We start from the raw sequence: 16,936 nt of genomic DNA, 5'->3' as shown, positions 1-16,936 counted from the left end.
CTTTTTTTTTTGAGATGGAGTTTCACTCTTTTTGCCCAGGCTGGAGTGCAATGGCACAATCTCAGCTCACCACAACCTCCGCCTCCCAGGTTCAAGTGATTCTTCTGCCTCAGCCTCCCGAGTAGCTGGGATTACAGGCATATGCCCCCACCCTGGCTAATTTTGTATTTTTAGTAGAGATGGGGTTTCTCCACGTTGGTCAGGCTGATCTTGAACTCTCGACCTCAGGTGATCCACCCGCCAAGGCCTCCCAAAGTGCTGGGATTACAGGCGTGAGCCACCGCGCCCAGCCGCGCACAGGTTGTTTTAAAATGAAAACCAGAGACCCAGCAGGTGTTCGCCATGACACAGTCTCAGCCACCTTAGGAAGCTGCAGCTGGGAAGAGCCAAAATCTCACCCTGCCTGAACAGACAGGGAAACCGAAGCCACAAGAGGGGAAGTGAGACCCCTAGAACCCAGGCCCCTCACCCTTCCCCAGCAGGTTTGGAAATAGCCATCCTTCAGGGACAGGGGACTGAGAAACTCTAAACAGACCCAAGTCTGCCTGGAGGTCACTCTGATTAGCGGAGGTGAGTGGTTGCAAGCTGTCACATCCAGCCTGCCACGTGGTTTTGTGCAGCTTGTGAGCTAAGAATGGTGGTTACATTTTTAAGTGGTTGGAAAATGTTTTGTGATGCATGAAAACTGTGTGAAATTCAAGATTCCGTTTTCATAAAGTTTTCTTGGGACACAGCCACACTCATTGGTATACACATATTGTCTCTGGCTGCTTTCACATTGCAGCGGCAGAGTTGAATAGTTTCATCACCTGCAAAGCCTCACAACACAAACGCTTAACATTTCCTGAGCCTGTGGTCAATGCCAGACCCTGTGGTAGGTGCTTTGCATACATCAGCTCATATAATCCTTGAAGCTACCTTTAGAAATGAGGAAACTGAAACTGAGAGGGAGAACGTGCCTTGCTCAAGGTCACACAGAGTAATGGCAGAGCCAGGACTCAAGTCCAGGCACATGGAATAATATTCTTGATCTTAACCCCTAGCCTGGGACGGTGCAGGCTGAACGGTGAGCTCCGGCACATCAGCAATTACTGTATGTAAGGAAAAAGGAGTAGCTTAGCAGCAGGTAAGCTATTTCTTCTGTGTGTGTGTAATAGGGTCTTGCTCTGTGTCCTAATCTGGAGTGCAGTGGTGTGGTCATAGCTCACTGCAGCCTCAAACTCCTGGTCTCAAGCAAGCAATCCTCCTGCCTCAGCCTCCCCAATAGCTGTTACAGGAGCACACCACCATGCCCAGCTCCAAGTAATCTATTTCAAGGTGAGACTTGAGCAGTGAAATTTCCTTCTCAGAGGAGCAAATATTGCTAAGATAAATCTGGTGTATGTCATCTGTGTGAAGACCATAAAACCACACTTCACTGCACCTGACATCTGTGAGAGTCAAAGACTCAAAGTGAACATGTTTCTGCTTCTAGGAATCAAGCCCAAGAAAAATACTCCAAATTGCCTTCCAAGATTGAAGCAATGATATCTGAGGTAAGAGAAATATTGGGAAAAAACACAGACTCCCCTACTACAGAAACCTGTCCCTTGATGGAATGTGATGCAGGCATGAAATTCATATTTATATTGAATGCTTATAAAGTACTCAAGACCTGTTAGGCAGAAAAGAGAGGGTACAGAAGTATATAAACAGCATAATTCAAGTGTGCTTGGATGCTGAGAGAACAGACTGAAAGAAATGCTGACGGTGCCTGTCTCTGGGTGGCATAATTATGAATGCCCCTTTCCTTTTAAATGTATTTTCTTTTCTATATTTGTATATAGAAAAAAATGTATATAATGATGTCTATTTCACTTTTTCTTTTTTTTTGAGACAGAGTCTCACTCTGTCGCCCAGGCTGGAGTGCAGTGGCGCGATCTCAGCTCGCTGAAACCTCTGCCTCCTGGGTTCAAGTGATTCTCCTGCCTTGGCCTTCCTAGTAGCTGAGATTACAGGTGCTCACTACCACAGCCCGCTAGTTTTTGTATTTTTAGTAGAGACGGGATTTTGCCGTGTTGGCCAGGCTAGTCTCAAGCTCCTGGCCTCAAGTGATCCACCAGCCTTCACCTCCCAAGGTGCTGGGATTACAGGCATGAGCCACCATGCCTGGTCTACTAATTTGTTTAATTGTCACAACTGCCTCATGAGGTATGTACTGTTAGTATCCCCATTTTGTAGATTAAAAAAAAATGTTCCAGAGAGGTTAAGTAACTTGCCTAAGGTCACAGAGCTAGTAAGTGGCAAAGCCAGCGTCTGAACCTAGGGTGTCCTATGAAAGAGCCTGCATTCAATCACAATAAATATTGGTTCAATATATAAATGATTCCAGCTCCTCCTTGCAGACCTTGCCTGCTGTGATTGGTCTAAGAGGACCCAATTCTCCCCACCTCCTCCTAAACACCGTGTGAGCTGCTTGGGGTGTGGAGCAGGAATTGCAATCAGCAAAGCCAATGGGTGTTAGGTTCCTCTCTACACTGGAGCCCAGTAGTGGGCTAGCCTGGGAAGCAAGGGCTGTTTATGGGTCTTCTGAGAAAAATGCACTCCTGGTTGTAACTAACTGCCTGGTACTGTTGGAACAGCCCCATGTTAAAGCAAAAACATGGCTCATTGGGCTCCTACTTGGAGCTCTCTTACAAGTGGATCCTGAGCAACTAGAGATGTGGTATTCAAACAAACAACCTATAACTTCCTTATACTTAAATGATCATCCGTGCACTAAATTCAGTCTTCCTTCCATTTGCTGATGGATGAAAATGCCTGCAGCCTCATGGTGGTCCCCAGTCCCCAGAGGCAACACCACAGCCTGTACAGCTGCATGTGTGCAGTGGCCTGTTTAATTGCGTTTTGCTTCTTTGTTGTTTCAGGGTGGGGAACTGTTCCCACAGTGACAAGCACAGCTGTAACAAAGCCTCATACTACAGAGACAAAGAGAGGAAGGCTTGGGTGCCAAAAGCCAGCGCAACTTAGCTTCAGCCTGGTATTTACCAAGCTTAGGTTGGTCAACAGTACAGTTATTAAAGAAAATGAAAAATTAAACATTTGTGGAATCCTGAACATATGTGGCTAGGCAAGGACTGTAACTGACGGGCCAGGTATAGCCTGAGATTTTATAATCTATGTGTAACTTGTCAGGAACTGTTATCCCTCCCCGATAAGGTGCTGGCTTCCTATGCAAACCTGTGTCTGCTTCCCTAAAAATGGGGAAAACAGGGGTGATAGAATCCCACCTCCCTTCCCAGTGGTCACTATCCCTCCGAGGAAGCTGAGGCTCCCTGGTGGCGCAGGAGGGCACAGGTGGACCGGAGCCCAGCCAGACTGCAAAGCCTATTTAAAAGCCCGTTCCTTCCTCCAAGGAAAGCAAGAGTCTTGCTGGTTGTGCCGCTTGTTTCTCAGGGCAGTGGTCTTTTCAGTTTACTCACAATGGGACCTTTTGTTCGAATGAAAGCAACGGTCTCATGAAATAGAATAAGAATAGAGCTGCTCGCAAGCAAGGCCCAGAAGGGAGGAGGGGAAGTGACACCCAACTGCCTGCCCTCCCCCGTTCCCCTGCTGCTAGGGGGGCTCACGGGCTACAGCTTGCTGATTTGAATCATCCAAAGGGGAAATGGTCCACTGTGGGTCTGGTCCAGGCAGGATTCAATTCTCTTTCTCAAATGGGAACAGAGATCTGGGGAGTTCACTTTCGGCCCCAGATTTTGGCTGCCAAACTGGGTGGCACTAGGAACCAGCTTCTGGGCTGGAGACTGCAGCATGAAGCCATTCCTCCAGAGTGGAAGAAAACAGGGGCTCCCCAGCTCACTGAGTCTGCTTGGACTGGGGGTGGCCAGCGCTGCTGGTCCCAGACCTGGAAGGCCAGAGGGCAGACAAATGTTAGAAATGTACTCCAGACTCTGTGATTCTTCCCCAGAGGGTAGTGGCTGAAGGAATCCATGCCTCTGGCAGACATCCTCAATCACCGGGCCTCAAAGACCCCTGGGAAGGGGTCTTTAGGAGAGAGACCTTGGTGTTGAGGAAGCCAGGGGCCTGGCAATAGGAATCCTGGGATATTTCGTGGAATTTAGGATCAGAAATAAAGCTGGACCTTAAGCATGGACTCGGGGAGCTACAGGGACCCAGAAGCCCTTTCTTCATCACTGCATACCTGCTCTGCCTGCATGGTCCCTGGCTTCCCCAACTCCCAGGCCCCCATAAAGGAAAACCCAGATCTGATGCCACTGATGGTGGCTCCAAGGGGCTCATAGGTCACCTGGAGTTGACTGTGGTCCAGGACAGTCTTATTCTGTGAGCAAAGTACTGCTGGGCAGATAATGCAATATGTGCTCCCATCCCAGATAATGTCTATATTTTCAACTATTCAGTCTTTCAGTAAGTACTGATTGACACATCATGCCAGATTCTGGGGATCCCGGTGAAGGAAACCAGTGCCTGTCCTCATGCAGCTTATATTCAATTCAGGGAAGACAGTCAAAACTCCAATGAGATGACAGATCAGCTATCAGTGGTACTAAGGTGCTACGGGCACTATTTACATATGGGGGTCAGGTGAAGTGCTGGGAAGGGCAGACATTGGAGTTGGGGAAAGGATGGGCACTCCTGAGAGAACAGCACATGCGAAGCTCAGAGGTAGAAGGCCTCCTGAACACAAGAGAACATCAGGAGAGGGTGAGGGGCGGCAGGGCAGGCAACACGGGGCCTCCTAAGCCAGTGGTGAGGATTTCGTTTTTATTCTGAGTGGGATGAGAAACCATGGAGGGTTTGAAGCCTTAGATACAGGAGTCAATGAGCTTTTTCTTAAAGGGCTACACAGTAAATATTTTAGGCTTTGTGGCTGTACGATCTGTTGCAGCTACTCAACTCTTCGAGTATAGAGCAAAAGCAGCCACAGACAAGGCACGGTGTGTTCCAATAAGCTTTACTGATGGACACTGAAATTTGAATTTCATATCATTTTTACTTGTCACTAAATACTGTTTTTTCCCCCAACCATTTAAAAATGTAAAAAACCTTCTTAGCTTGTGGACTACACAGAAGCTTCCGGCAGGTTGGAGTTAGCCCATGGGCCTTAGCATGCCTTCTCCTGCCTTAATACCTGAAAAGGTGACTATGGCTGCAGCTCTGAGAACAGATTCAAGTGGGTGGGGGAAGCTGGGTTAGGAAGCTGTGACTGTTAACCTTGTCAACTTGATTGGGCAATGGGGTGCCCAAATATCTGGTCACGCGTTACCCTGGGTGTGTCTGTGAGGGTTTTCTGGATGAAATGAACATTTGAATCTGTGGGTTGAGTAAAGCAGGTTGCTCTCTCTGGTGTGGGTGGGTGGATCCGTTCAGTTGAGGGCCTGAACAGAACAAAAAGGCTGAGTAATAAGGAATTCCTCGCGGGCACGGTGGCTCATGCCTGTAATTCCAGCACTTTGGGAGGCCAAGGTGGGCGGATCACCTGAGGTCAGGAGTTTAAGACCAGCCTGGCCAACATGGGGAAACCCCGTCTCTACTAAAAATACAAAAATTAGCCGGGCATGGTGGCGCATGCCTGTAGTCCCAGCTACTTGGGAGGCTGAGGCAGGAGAACTGCTTGAACCCAGGGGGCGGAGGCTGCAGCGAGACAAGATTGTGCCACCGCACTCCAGCCTGGGGCGACAGAGTGAGACTCCGTTTCAAAAAAAAAAAAAAAAGGAATTACTCCTGCCTGACTGCCTTCAAGCTGGGACATCAGTTTTTAGCTGCTTTCTGATCTGAACTGAAAAACTCAGCTCTCCTGGGTCTCTCTGGTTTGTTGACTGCAGGTCTTGGAGCTTAGCAGTCTCCATAATCATGAGTCAATTCCTTAAATACATCCGGATCTCTCTCTCTTCCCGCACGCAGACCCTATTGGTTCTCTTCTTCTGGAGAACGCTAATAGAGAGGCTCTGTCCACGCAGAAATGATGGGAGCACAGGCTGGGGGAGTCACCGGGCAGGTGTGAGAAGTAGCTGGGATATGGATGCACTGTGAAACCAGAGCCTGGGTGTGGGATACGCGAGAAGAGATGGGAGTCAAGGAGGCTCAGAGGTGGAAGAGCATGAACTTCCTCCTGTAGACAAAAGGGATAATCACTTGTGTCTCCTTCAGAGACCTTGACAGAAAACATCACTCTAGAAGCAAAACAGGGAACAGGCGGTTGGAGGCAGAGAAACCAGTTACAAGGCTGTTCGGACACTAGACTGGTATCTACATGGGGAGGCACCTGGCAGGTGGCCAGATCCCCAGATGGAATCTCCACCTTGTGGCTTATGAGGCATTCTGGGCCACTGCCTCCTGAAGACACTGCTCAGGGTGATAAGAACTCATTTTGCATTTGGGGAGCTGTAGGCGGGGATGGTGATAAGCAGCCCAGGATTTTGTTCGCCAAGAGGTATTATTCCAACTTCCACAACCCAAATAGCATCTCTGCACGGAAATGAAGCTGCAACAGCTCCCTGTCATGGATGGGGCACTTCCCAGCTCTCAGACCTCATCACTAGAGCCCCCAAGCTCGGATGTTGTTGCTGAACTCCCTCAAGGCACTGAGCCTTTAGTTAGCCTGAGCACCTCTCCTGGCTGGACCAGGGGTCACTTGCTCCATTACAGTTCTCTCCAGCCTGGTGACACTCTCACTGTAAATACAAGTTCTCACTCAGTGAATGCCAAGACGAATCCAACCCTACCTAGTGGGGGAGAGATTAGGAAATGGGTGATGAGAGGCACAGGGCTCTTGGGAAGGGAGCCCTGCTGCTGGGGGCCTGAGAGGCACCCAGTGGAGAGGAGCCTGGACAAACTTGGCAACCAGCCCCCTGATCGCGTTCCGCAGCATCTCGGGGGCCAGGCACCCTGCGTGTGATCCCTTTCCGCTGTAACCAGGCCTGCCCCCTGCTCTTCCCCTCGGAGACACAGATGACCGCTCCTCTGGCAGCCCAAAGCTTTCTCTGCCCCCACAACTGCCTGCGGGCCTTTGTCTGAGCCACTTCTCCTCAGTTCTGTTCCAAACCCACCAGGAAGTCCTTCCCCAAAAGTCCACTTAACTCTTTGAGATCGGTGTGAGGAAGCTGCTCTAAGAACAAAACTGAGCACCCAGTGGTGAGTGCCCAAGCTCAAGTGTGCAGATTTTTTCTGACAGCAGAACAGACCTGTCTACTTGCCTTCCAAGTTGAGTCCTGAAGTGGATAACTTCCTCCTCTGACTTCTGCCCTCAGGCTCCCTGGGCAATGGCCCTGGCGTTGCTTTCTAGCCCCTCACCATGAAGCCTGTCAGGGAGCCGCGTGCCTCACCCTCTATCTGCCCCTCACTAAACTCAGGATCCTAAAATATGCCCTCTTACCCATTTTCGTTCACATGAATTAAACTCCAAATACAATGAATTTGAAGGATCCCATCTGCCTCTCTAAACTCACCCCCCTCCACATTTCAGCCAATCCAACCAACTCAGCAGCCACCTTATCCTCACGGACCTTGGGATGTGCAGTAATTCCCATCTCCCACCCAGCCCTCCTGACACTCGCCACAGGGGAACTTTCACCCAGCACACCACGGCTAGGTGAACACACCCCCACCCCACCCCACCCCACCCCACGCCCCAAAGTTCGAAGTTGAGAATAAGCCATTTGCTGGTGGACTCGGTTCCCGCAGGAGGGACGAGGATGGCTGCCATCTGCACATCAGCTGCCTGGGACTTAACATTTCACACGTCACGTTTCAAACAGAGGCAGCAGCTGCAGCTGAGATGAAGCATATCAAAGTATACTTAGCCCTTACTATATTGGAAGAAAACGTATTTCCCAGTTCCGATGACCTTCATTTTCTGCCATATTAAAGTCTTACATAATTTAATTTTTATATAGCCAATCTGTCTTTTCCTTTGTGATGTATTCCATTGCTTTAGGGCTTTCATTTTTTTTTTTTTCTAGTCTGAAGTGTAGATTAAAAGGGACTGACTTTCTTCTAACTAGAAAAGAAAAGGTTTTAACTGTGGACTCCATTAAGAATGTAGATTGGTGTCCCTGCTGCCCCCACAGCTCACCAAATGTTGCTGCACCATTTCACACATCTCCACTGATTTATGCTTATCTTAATGATTATTAACTTATCACAAATACATTAATTTTAATAATGCCTTTCTGGGAATAAATACATTTATAGGAAATTCAGAAAAATAGGATTAGATAGAAATTACACACAACTTTACCTCCCTATAGCAATAACAACATTTCTGGTACTTATTCTACACATAAGTATACATTGTATATGCATATATCCTTTAAAAAGTTTGTCACAAGCCATCTGTTCTGCGGTGGTTTTACATATCTGTATTAGGAAACCTACACTTCTCACTAGAAGTTCTGGTCCTGAATGTTCTTATGAGGTCCAATGGACTTCACTTTCTTCCCCATTTTACTTCTGAATGGATAAGCCAACTAACATCATTTACTGCAGAGTGACTCCATGGGGTAGAGAGCTGGTGAGAATTACTTTGTAAACACACTTATACTTTTTATGCTGACATCAGCAACGCAGTTCACTGTAGGGCACTTGGCATACACAGAAAAAAGTTGGTAGTGACATCCAGCACCCAGAAATAATATACTTTCATGCTTCAACCTAGGTAGGTATATATTTTAAACCCAAGTTGGAATTGACTTTATTTTACTATTTTTTAATGTTTCCTACTCAATACTCTTTTTAAATGACTTTAAATAACAAAACAGTATTATAACATACGAATATGACAAGTAACTTACTGACCCCCTTCTGCAGAGTTGATTTTACTCTTCTAATTCCTGAATGTACCTCCCACTAGTTCTCTGGGACAAAATTTCCAAAGGTGAGAATCTTGGGTCTTAAGAAAACACTTAAGGCTTTTGGTACACTTGCCAGACTGCCCTCTGGAAAGGCTGTCCACCCCGCACATACCCCTTTCTCGCAGGAAAGGACTGCCACCCCTACATTCTTTGGCAAGGGACTTCTTTTTAACGAACAAAAGAGCACAAAGGGCACTGTCCAGCCTGGACATCAAGGGTTGCCCATCTGAAGAAAGGGCACTGTCCAGCCTGGACATCAAGGGTTGCCCGTCTGAAGCAGGAAAGGTGTGCCCTTGATGGTGACTCACGTCCGTGACCCACTGCCAGCACTGGGATACTTAATATGCCCGCAGAAAGAGAAGGGGCCACTTAGAGTTAACAGATTCTTAAGAGCCAACAAAGAGTTTTTCTGGGTGTAGAATACCAAGTACAGCAAGGGAAGTGACCTTAAAAAAAAATGGAAGTTCCCCCCAGACGAGGTCTGGCTGGCTGTCTGGGGCCAGCATGCTGACCTTCAGGTCTTCTGGCAAAGAATCAAGGTGGCCCGAGTGAGAAAACAAGTTAGTCATAAACAGACCACCACGCGTCTCCCGGCTGACTGCGGGCACCTCGGGTCTACAGAGAGCCCTGCCAACTTCTACTTCCTGCAGCCACGAGTGGACCAAGAACATGGCAGCCATTCTTCTCACAGACTAAAGCAACTTTAAGATAAGGCATTTGAGGAAGGGGAGCTTTATGCTGACCATTCATCATATTCAGAAAAAGCAAACAGTGGGAAATTCTTTGCTACACTGAAATGTCACGAGACAATGTCATAGTGCGAAAGGGAAACCCTGCAATTCAACTAACCCTGGAAGCCTGCTGGAATAAAAGTCACAGCTGAGCCAAGAGAATTTTGTTTCTACTGAAGAAAAAGTGCTTTCAAAGGCTCTGTCAGAAAATCAACTCATAGTATAATAGTAACAGTGGTGGCCATGCAGTGAGGGTTGTTTGTGTGGCCACACAGGTATTCCTCTCATCTGAACTATATGGAATTATCATTCTCCTTTCAAGAAAAGGGACTCAGAAGGATTAGGAACCCCATCCCAGGACACACTGCTGGCAAAGGTCTGAGGCAGGATCCAAAGGCTCAGGTCTGTTGGAAGCCAAAACACAGTGCTTGACTGACTTGGAGACCTCACTTGCACTTGAGCTGAGCCACCCACACGCACTTCCCCTGTACTTACCCCCACAGAGGAGTATGGCACTGTGCTCGTCCACCAAAGTCAGAAAGCTATGTCAGGCAGAGAGGTGGGGGCTGCCTCACAGACAGCCAAGGCGTGAAATAAACACAAACACCATTTTGTAATCAATGATTTTTATCTCTGAAAATGGAAGCAAGTGTTTTGACAGAACACTATGGCCACTCTATAAGAGCCGACCTAGGAGTAATTCACTGTCCTCTTTCGGGATGTCACGGCTTAAAAAAAAAAAAAAAAGACAAAACAGGAAAATAATCCACAATGCTTTGGGGCGCCTACTCTGAGCTTGGCTGGGCATCCGTTCATTAAATAAGTCATAAGCTACAAACTAAGATCAGGGTAACTTTCCCTTGCCCTCCTGCTTCTCTTTGAACCACATGCCCTATGGTGTTTCACCACCATCAACAACTTTACTTCATTAATTCGATATCAGAACCTTAAAACACTTCTGAATCTTAGACAAAAGGTCCTCAGCAGATTACATTGATAAAGAAACAAATACAGGTTTGAATATAAGTCATTGTCATTATTGTTTTCTTTACATCTCATGATCCACTTCAATATTAAACACACACATACACACACACGAAACCACATCAAACATTCAGATGTCCTGAAATTGTGGAGACAGCACTCCCAATATTGGCTGGATAAGAACATGGTCCTTTTTCTACATGGACATTACTCCAAGTTCAGCTGTCACCACACTCCGCCCTCACCTGGCTCCCTGTATACAGACGTTTCCAGCCAGTCCCATGCCCACACCAGCACGAGCATGTGCAAGAATTCCCTTCGTGGTCCCAATGGCACTACACACTTCACGTTCAATCACAGACAGCCCTTCCAGAACAGAGGCTCCTTAAATCTTGTTTCCCAAGCATGCACTATAAGAAATTGGAAATGGGGCAAAGTTCCAGCTAACCGTGGAATGAACAGGCAACCAGAGCTCAGTCTCTGGTCCCCTCCGAGTCCGGGGAGCCTCTGTGCTTTGACGCAGCCTTGGTGCGAGATGGAGAGGCAAGGCAGGTTAGTTGTGCGGAGGGACATGTTTGTATGCATTAAAGCTACAGCAGAGGTCTGCGCTCCTGTTTCTGCTTCACTCTCTATCATTCTCCTCAGTCTCAATATTCATTCAATCGCACCCTCTGGCCTTGTCTTAGCTTAATGTGGTTAGAGCTAAAAGGCAGGAAGGAAAGAAGGAATGGCTGGGGGAGCCCTGAGAGAGGTCGCAGCACATGTGAGGAAGAGGGTAGGACAGGAGCTTTGTTGGTGGAAGGAGAGCCACTTCCTCCTCCAACACAGCATGGGGACAGCACAGGGAAACAGGATCACCCAGGGCAAATACCCCTCTCCACATGCCCACATTTTTAGTCCCCACCACTGTACTCAAGAGCTGGGCAAGCTGCTGAAAAGGGCAAGAAGGAACACTCAGCAGTACACATGTCTTCCTATCCTGGGCACCCTTGTCAAGTATCGACCAAAACCTGAAACATGATGTTTAAAGTGATGAATGCAATAGATCCTAGGTGTGTAACAAACTGCAGAAACACATGCTAGTTTGGGTTAGATTATAATCATCTGAAGCACAGGATAACCGAGAAGCAAAATTCCATTCTGGTACAAACACCCAATTTCTAGAAAAGAGAAAGGAAAGGAAGAAATACGATGTGAGCTTTTTTGATCAGAAGACTCCATGAAATGAGAGCGGTGGTAATATGAATCCACGTGATTTTTCAAGTCTTCCTGTTGTACAGTCATCAAAATGACCAGGTTTGTGCTGCAAAGGAGCCAGCACCATGTGGCTGCTGCTTTGATTGTTCTCAGATGAATGTTTATAGAAAATAATATCTTATCTTCATTTAGTTTATAAACATACACAGTGCTGTCCCTTTCAAATTAAGGAAAAAAAAAAAACCACACACAAATACTGCAAAGTAGCAAAATACAAAGGAAAACAAAGCTACTTCTGGTTTTGGCAACATTAAAAAAGAAAGAAATATAAAAAGCAATGTGGCATTGGTCCCTATTCATTAAAAAAAAAGGGTACTTTTTTTTTTCTAAAATTTGTTTTCTAAAATTCAGAGTATCTGGGATTTTAAAAGTAGCACTTTTTAAAAAGTTCAACAAGTCACGTAACACTTAAAACATCAAAAAAGCTTTCTGATAAAAAGCTCAGCTTTTAAATCACGTTTTGTTTCTGCAAATTTGGGAGACAAATTGAGTTCTTACTGGAATGTGGCCTATCGCTGGTTGACAAATCTGAAATGGAATGTCTCCAAATGGCAGTGCCTCCCTTTCCGCCCTCCCTAGGACCACACCAACAACCAGCTCCCAAGCACAAGTTCTTGCTCCCATTTTTTTGTAGGGGTGGGGGTGGGACCTTCAGGCTGCTATTTTTGCCATCTGCTGTTCTAACTTGGAAATACGCTCATCTTGATTGCAGATTGTGTCTTTTATAGATTTGATCTCTTTTAAAATCTCATCCAACTTGGCTTCATTTTGCTAAGAAAACAAACAAAAAAAGGAGGCAGTGATTAAAATGCAGTAAACAAAGTTCAACACAGTTCAAAACTTGTAAGATATAAAATGTAGTTTTCTATTTTGCAAACGGCAAGCCATAGTCACCAAGTTGAAAAGAGAAGTCAAAGCCCTACTGTATCTGGGGCTTTGAATGCAATGAGCACTGGCCGATCTATCTGAAACCCTGTGGCAAAACAACAGTGTGTCACAGTGTCACAGTGCCACTTCTGATCCCGAAGCCTGTGCGTTTACTCAAATAAAGGGTCTCCTGGGTCACAGTTAGACTATAGGACAAAACAGCCTCCTTCAACAGTGTCCTACGTCCTAACCACCCCAATCATTCCATCAAGAGTAACTTCTATCTGACCAGAGCGAGGGGTGACTCTCCCAGAGGCTACAGAGCTCCTGCCATCTGTGAGGAAGGCTCCTTCTTGGGAGAGAAACCCTTGCCCTGTGTGTCCACTCCTTCTCTCTTACCCAGGACCTGCTCTCCCGGCAACAGCAGTACTCTCCAGTGGCCACAGCAAGTCAAAGGCAGGCTTGATTCCCAATTCCCCACCCAAAGGGCTCTTGCCTAAATCCCCCTTGTTGCCAACCCCACACCGCCAGATCCTTCTGTCATAGCCACTCAGCTACATCTGAACACGTGCCACTCCCTCCTTCCAGGGACCTCCTCTCCCTGGTGCCTATGACCCCACGCTCCCATGATATTTTATTTCTACCCAAATCAGAGAAGGGTTTAACTAGTTTGGCAAAAGACAGGAAAAAACCCAAGAGGCTCCTGTTCACACTCAGAGATAGGAGGAGACTGATACCTATCCCAATCATGGTGGTTTGTGGCCACACTTGGCTCCTTTAATGGGGCTAAAGGAGCTTTAACTCCATTAAAGGAGGCAAGTGTGGCCACAAACCACCACTATCACATGACCGAGGACCTTCTCCCACTTTTTCGTTTACTGAAAACCCCTGTGCACACAGCTGGGACAGTACTCGCTGACGCCCTGGACCACAAGGGCTTTCTAGAGGATAAAGCCCGAACCAGCCAAGAACCCCTGCACTCCACTGGTCCTCACCACACTGGCCGTGTCCGTGGTTTTCTTGGGGACGCTGATCAGGTCACACTTCTTGTTTGCAGTGGGCTTGCTATCCAGAATGTTCTTCTTGACCACCTTGAGATCCCTGTTTTTGCCTGGAATGTACCCGTGCTTCAAGGAGATGAGGATTGGGTCTGCATTCTTGCCTTCGAACCACTCTTCTGCCTCCAGTGCAGCCTCCGGCCCCGCTGTGTCAGGATACAGGTCATCTTGGAAAAGGTCAGACTACAAGAGACATTTGGCACCCATAGGTAAGAAAGAAGAAAGGCCTGGGATTTTTGAATTTTATTTTTACATTTGTTTAAAATATGGATTGCCTAGAAAACTGAGCACTCACCTTCCTGGGAACAGTCATGATAATAGGTTCACACTTTCTCTCATGAAGTTTGAAGAATCTTCAGAGGGGAAATAAAGGCAAAGTTGCATTAAGTGAAATATGAGGCTGACTAACAGGATGAATAATGAGTTTTCTACAATGCTGTCTGAAATGTCAAGTGCTTCTTTACCCATCCCCACATCTGATCCACCCTGGGAATAGGCAGAACTTAGTGTTCCCGGTTGACAGATAAGAGAATGGAAACCGAGAGTCACTATGCTAGGAAATGGCAGACTGGAGACAAGAACCATGAGCAGAGGTCTACGTATGATGATGACAAATGCCAATTATCTGGGGGGCAGACCAACTGTGGTGGAAATAAAAGCAACACTGAAACTGACTCACTTGTGAAAAAATTACCATGTCAACATACAGGAGAGAACATACATCTGTTAGACTGTATCTACGACACGGGTACAACACAGGTGCCAGCTTGAGGTGGTTGAACATGTAAGTATAAATATGACTTTTAGAAAGCAAAAGAAAACAATCCTAGGATTATGATTTTCTCATCCAAGCAAACCACATCGTACATGACACTCAAGAAAAATGTGAAACATCCAAAATGTGGAAAGAGAATGTAAAGCAACTTGCACTGTAATATTGGAAGAAGGGAGCAAAGAGCTCTGTAATGGGGAAGAAAGGTATAACATTTTTATTTGTATCCTACAAGAAAACTAAACAGACCAGAAACGACTTCTCTTATGATGACCCTGATAAGGTCAAGCCAATTTTCTTTTTCAGTCAAGACAGGAAACAACAAAAAAAGCCTCTAAAGCTCCTGGCAAGAAAGGTGGCCTTAGTGAGCGTTCTGGCCAGATCACCAGATCAAACGGCTGGTGTGCAAGTGGACATCCATGCTGCTGGGGAAATGTTTTCTGAATTCCAAGAGTTTAAGTCAGAGAAGACACTGCCACATCAAATATGCAAAACCATTTCTCCTGGAAACCTGCAGCCTTTGGCATCTGAAACTGGGCAGGAGTCCGTTGAAGACAACCTGGCAGATACACTGCTCTAACACATCAGGGGAACAAAAGCTGAGTAGAGCTCAGGGTGGTAAAGGTTTATAAAATCATCGTCCTCTTTAAAAGGAAGGTTGTGTCAAATGTGCCTGTTTACTATTTCAACCAAAAACTAAAAGAGTCCCAGATAAACCAAAAACCTTTTTTTTTTTGAGACTGGGTCTTGCTCTATCGCCCAGGCTGGAGTGCAGTGGCACAAGCTCATTGAGGTCTTGACCTCCTGGGCTCAAGCAAATCCTCCCACCTCAGCCTCTGGAGTAACTGGGACCACATGTACATACTACCACACCTAGCTAATTTTTTTAATGTTTTGTAGAGACAGGGTCTCACTAGATTGTCCATACTGCTCTTGAACTCCCAGGCTCGTGATCCTCCCACCTTGGCCTCCCAAAGTGTTGGGATTACAGGGTGAACCACCACTCCTGGCCCAAAAACATATTTAAAGACTGATTTAATGAAAATTCTGTGGTTAGTATAGCGAATAAAAAGACTGACTTGGCTTTGACTTCCAGCTCTACTACTAAAACCCATGAGAGTGTGACAACCTCACCAAGCCTTAAGTTCTTCATCCATAAAATGGGGATAAAAGTTACACCTACCACATAGGATTGTTATGAAAAGTAAGAGGTAGCAAGTAGCATATTTAGCACAGTGCCTGGCATACAATAAATGCTCAAGAAACACTTCATAAATCGGAGACATTCCGAACAACTGTGTTTATGGTCTGTCGAACTTTTAGATGACAACAAATGTGTTTTGAAATACTGGATGTAATCATAAACTTGAATTCAGTCTATTTTGAACCACATTTTGATTAGTTTGGTTTAAACCACAATTTTCAATTATCTTTAACAGCTTTCCATCATTATTCCAACTTAAAAAAAAAAAAAAAAATCACACAGAGAGTTTTGGTTTGTTTGTTTTTGTTTGTTTAAGATGGAGTCTCGCTCTGTTGCCCCAGGTTGGAGTGCAGTGGCACCATCTCGGCTCACTGCAACCTCCGCCTCCTGTGTTCAAGTGATTCTCCTGCCTCTGCCTCCCAATTAGCTGGGATTACAGGCACCCACCACCACACACAGCTAATTTTTGTATTTTTAGTAGAGATTAATATAAAAAAGGGGCTTATAAAAATTCTTTTACTTTTATTTCAAAGACATAAGTATCAATTCTTTAATTGTGAGACCAGAACAGCAAGAGTTTTAAAAGTCCATATAAACACAGTGTTGTACAAATGTTTGGTATGACCTTATATGTGATGATGTAGTGCTAATTATTCTGTTGTTTGAAATGGCCAGTGGTCACTGAGTCTCAGAGGATATATTTGTTGACTAGCATGAGAAAAAAGCCTGTCCCTTAGGAAGCCTGCTAGCATTTAGAATATGAATTTTTTAAAAATCAGAAGTAGTACAGAGAGGCAGAAATTATATCATAGCTGAACTTCCTAAATCAAGCTAACCTACCATCCCATTATAGGACCTTTGGTTTCTCTATTTTAGGACCAGTGGGGCCCCAAATACAGTTTTGACTCTGGTTCTTCCACTCATAGGGTAGGAAAACCACCCACTTTTCCATCCCCAAGCCAGGCTCTGCCCTACTTGCCCACCAGGGAACACTGACCACGGCCTCAGCTTGAAGATTAAAGATGCATGTTTCACTATTTCAGTAGGTGTGCAATACACCCCAGCTATGCCGCTTCATTGCTGCACTTCAGTTATATAGGCAGGAAATGAGGTATTAATTCCACAGTACACACAAGGACAGAAAGACTTGGGCTTCATAGAATTTCTTGCAGCTGTATTGCTCTGGTATCACCAGGCATTCAGGTGATGAT

The 16,936-nt window shown here is 46.0% G+C and overlaps 1 protein-coding gene and 1 long non-coding RNA gene across 6 annotated transcripts in view; one reads left to right on the top strand and one right to left on the bottom strand.

Moving 5' to 3' along the window:
- The first annotated feature begins 951 nt into the window (after positions 1 to 951).
- Positions 952 to 3,311, top strand: LOC116477980 (uncharacterized). The gene is made up of 3 exons (XR_004250696.2): positions 952 to 1,126; positions 1,475 to 1,535; positions 2,907 to 3,311. It is a non-coding gene; the product is annotated as an uncharacterized LOC116477980 (long non-coding RNA).
- Positions 3,312 to 10,192: 6,881 nt separating this feature from the next.
- CORO1C (coronin 1C) overlaps positions 10,193 to 16,936 on the bottom strand; it is an 85,574-nt gene continuing 78,830 nt past the window's right edge. For all 5 annotated transcript variants that reach the window (XM_032168776.2, XM_058424972.1, XM_032168777.2 and 2 more), the window contains exons 9-11: positions 14,045 to 14,102; positions 13,687 to 13,932; positions 10,193 to 12,595 (exon numbers count right to left, since the gene is read on the bottom strand). In XM_032168776.2, coding sequence (XP_032024667.1) covers positions 12,476 to 12,595; positions 13,687 to 13,932; positions 14,045 to 14,102 — 424 coding nt within the window. In that variant the 3' untranslated portion in view covers positions 10,193 to 12,475. The remainder of the gene's footprint in view (positions 12,596 to 13,686; positions 13,933 to 14,044; positions 14,103 to 16,936) is intronic.

This window comes from Hylobates moloch, unplaced genomic scaffold (assembly GCF_009828535.3).
Source record: "Hylobates moloch isolate HMO894 unplaced genomic scaffold, HMol_V3 SCAFFOLD_12, whole genome shotgun sequence".
Taxonomy (NCBI): domain Eukaryota; kingdom Metazoa; phylum Chordata; class Mammalia; order Primates; family Hylobatidae; genus Hylobates; species Hylobates moloch.
This window is presented reverse-complemented; position numbering and strand designations above follow the sequence as displayed.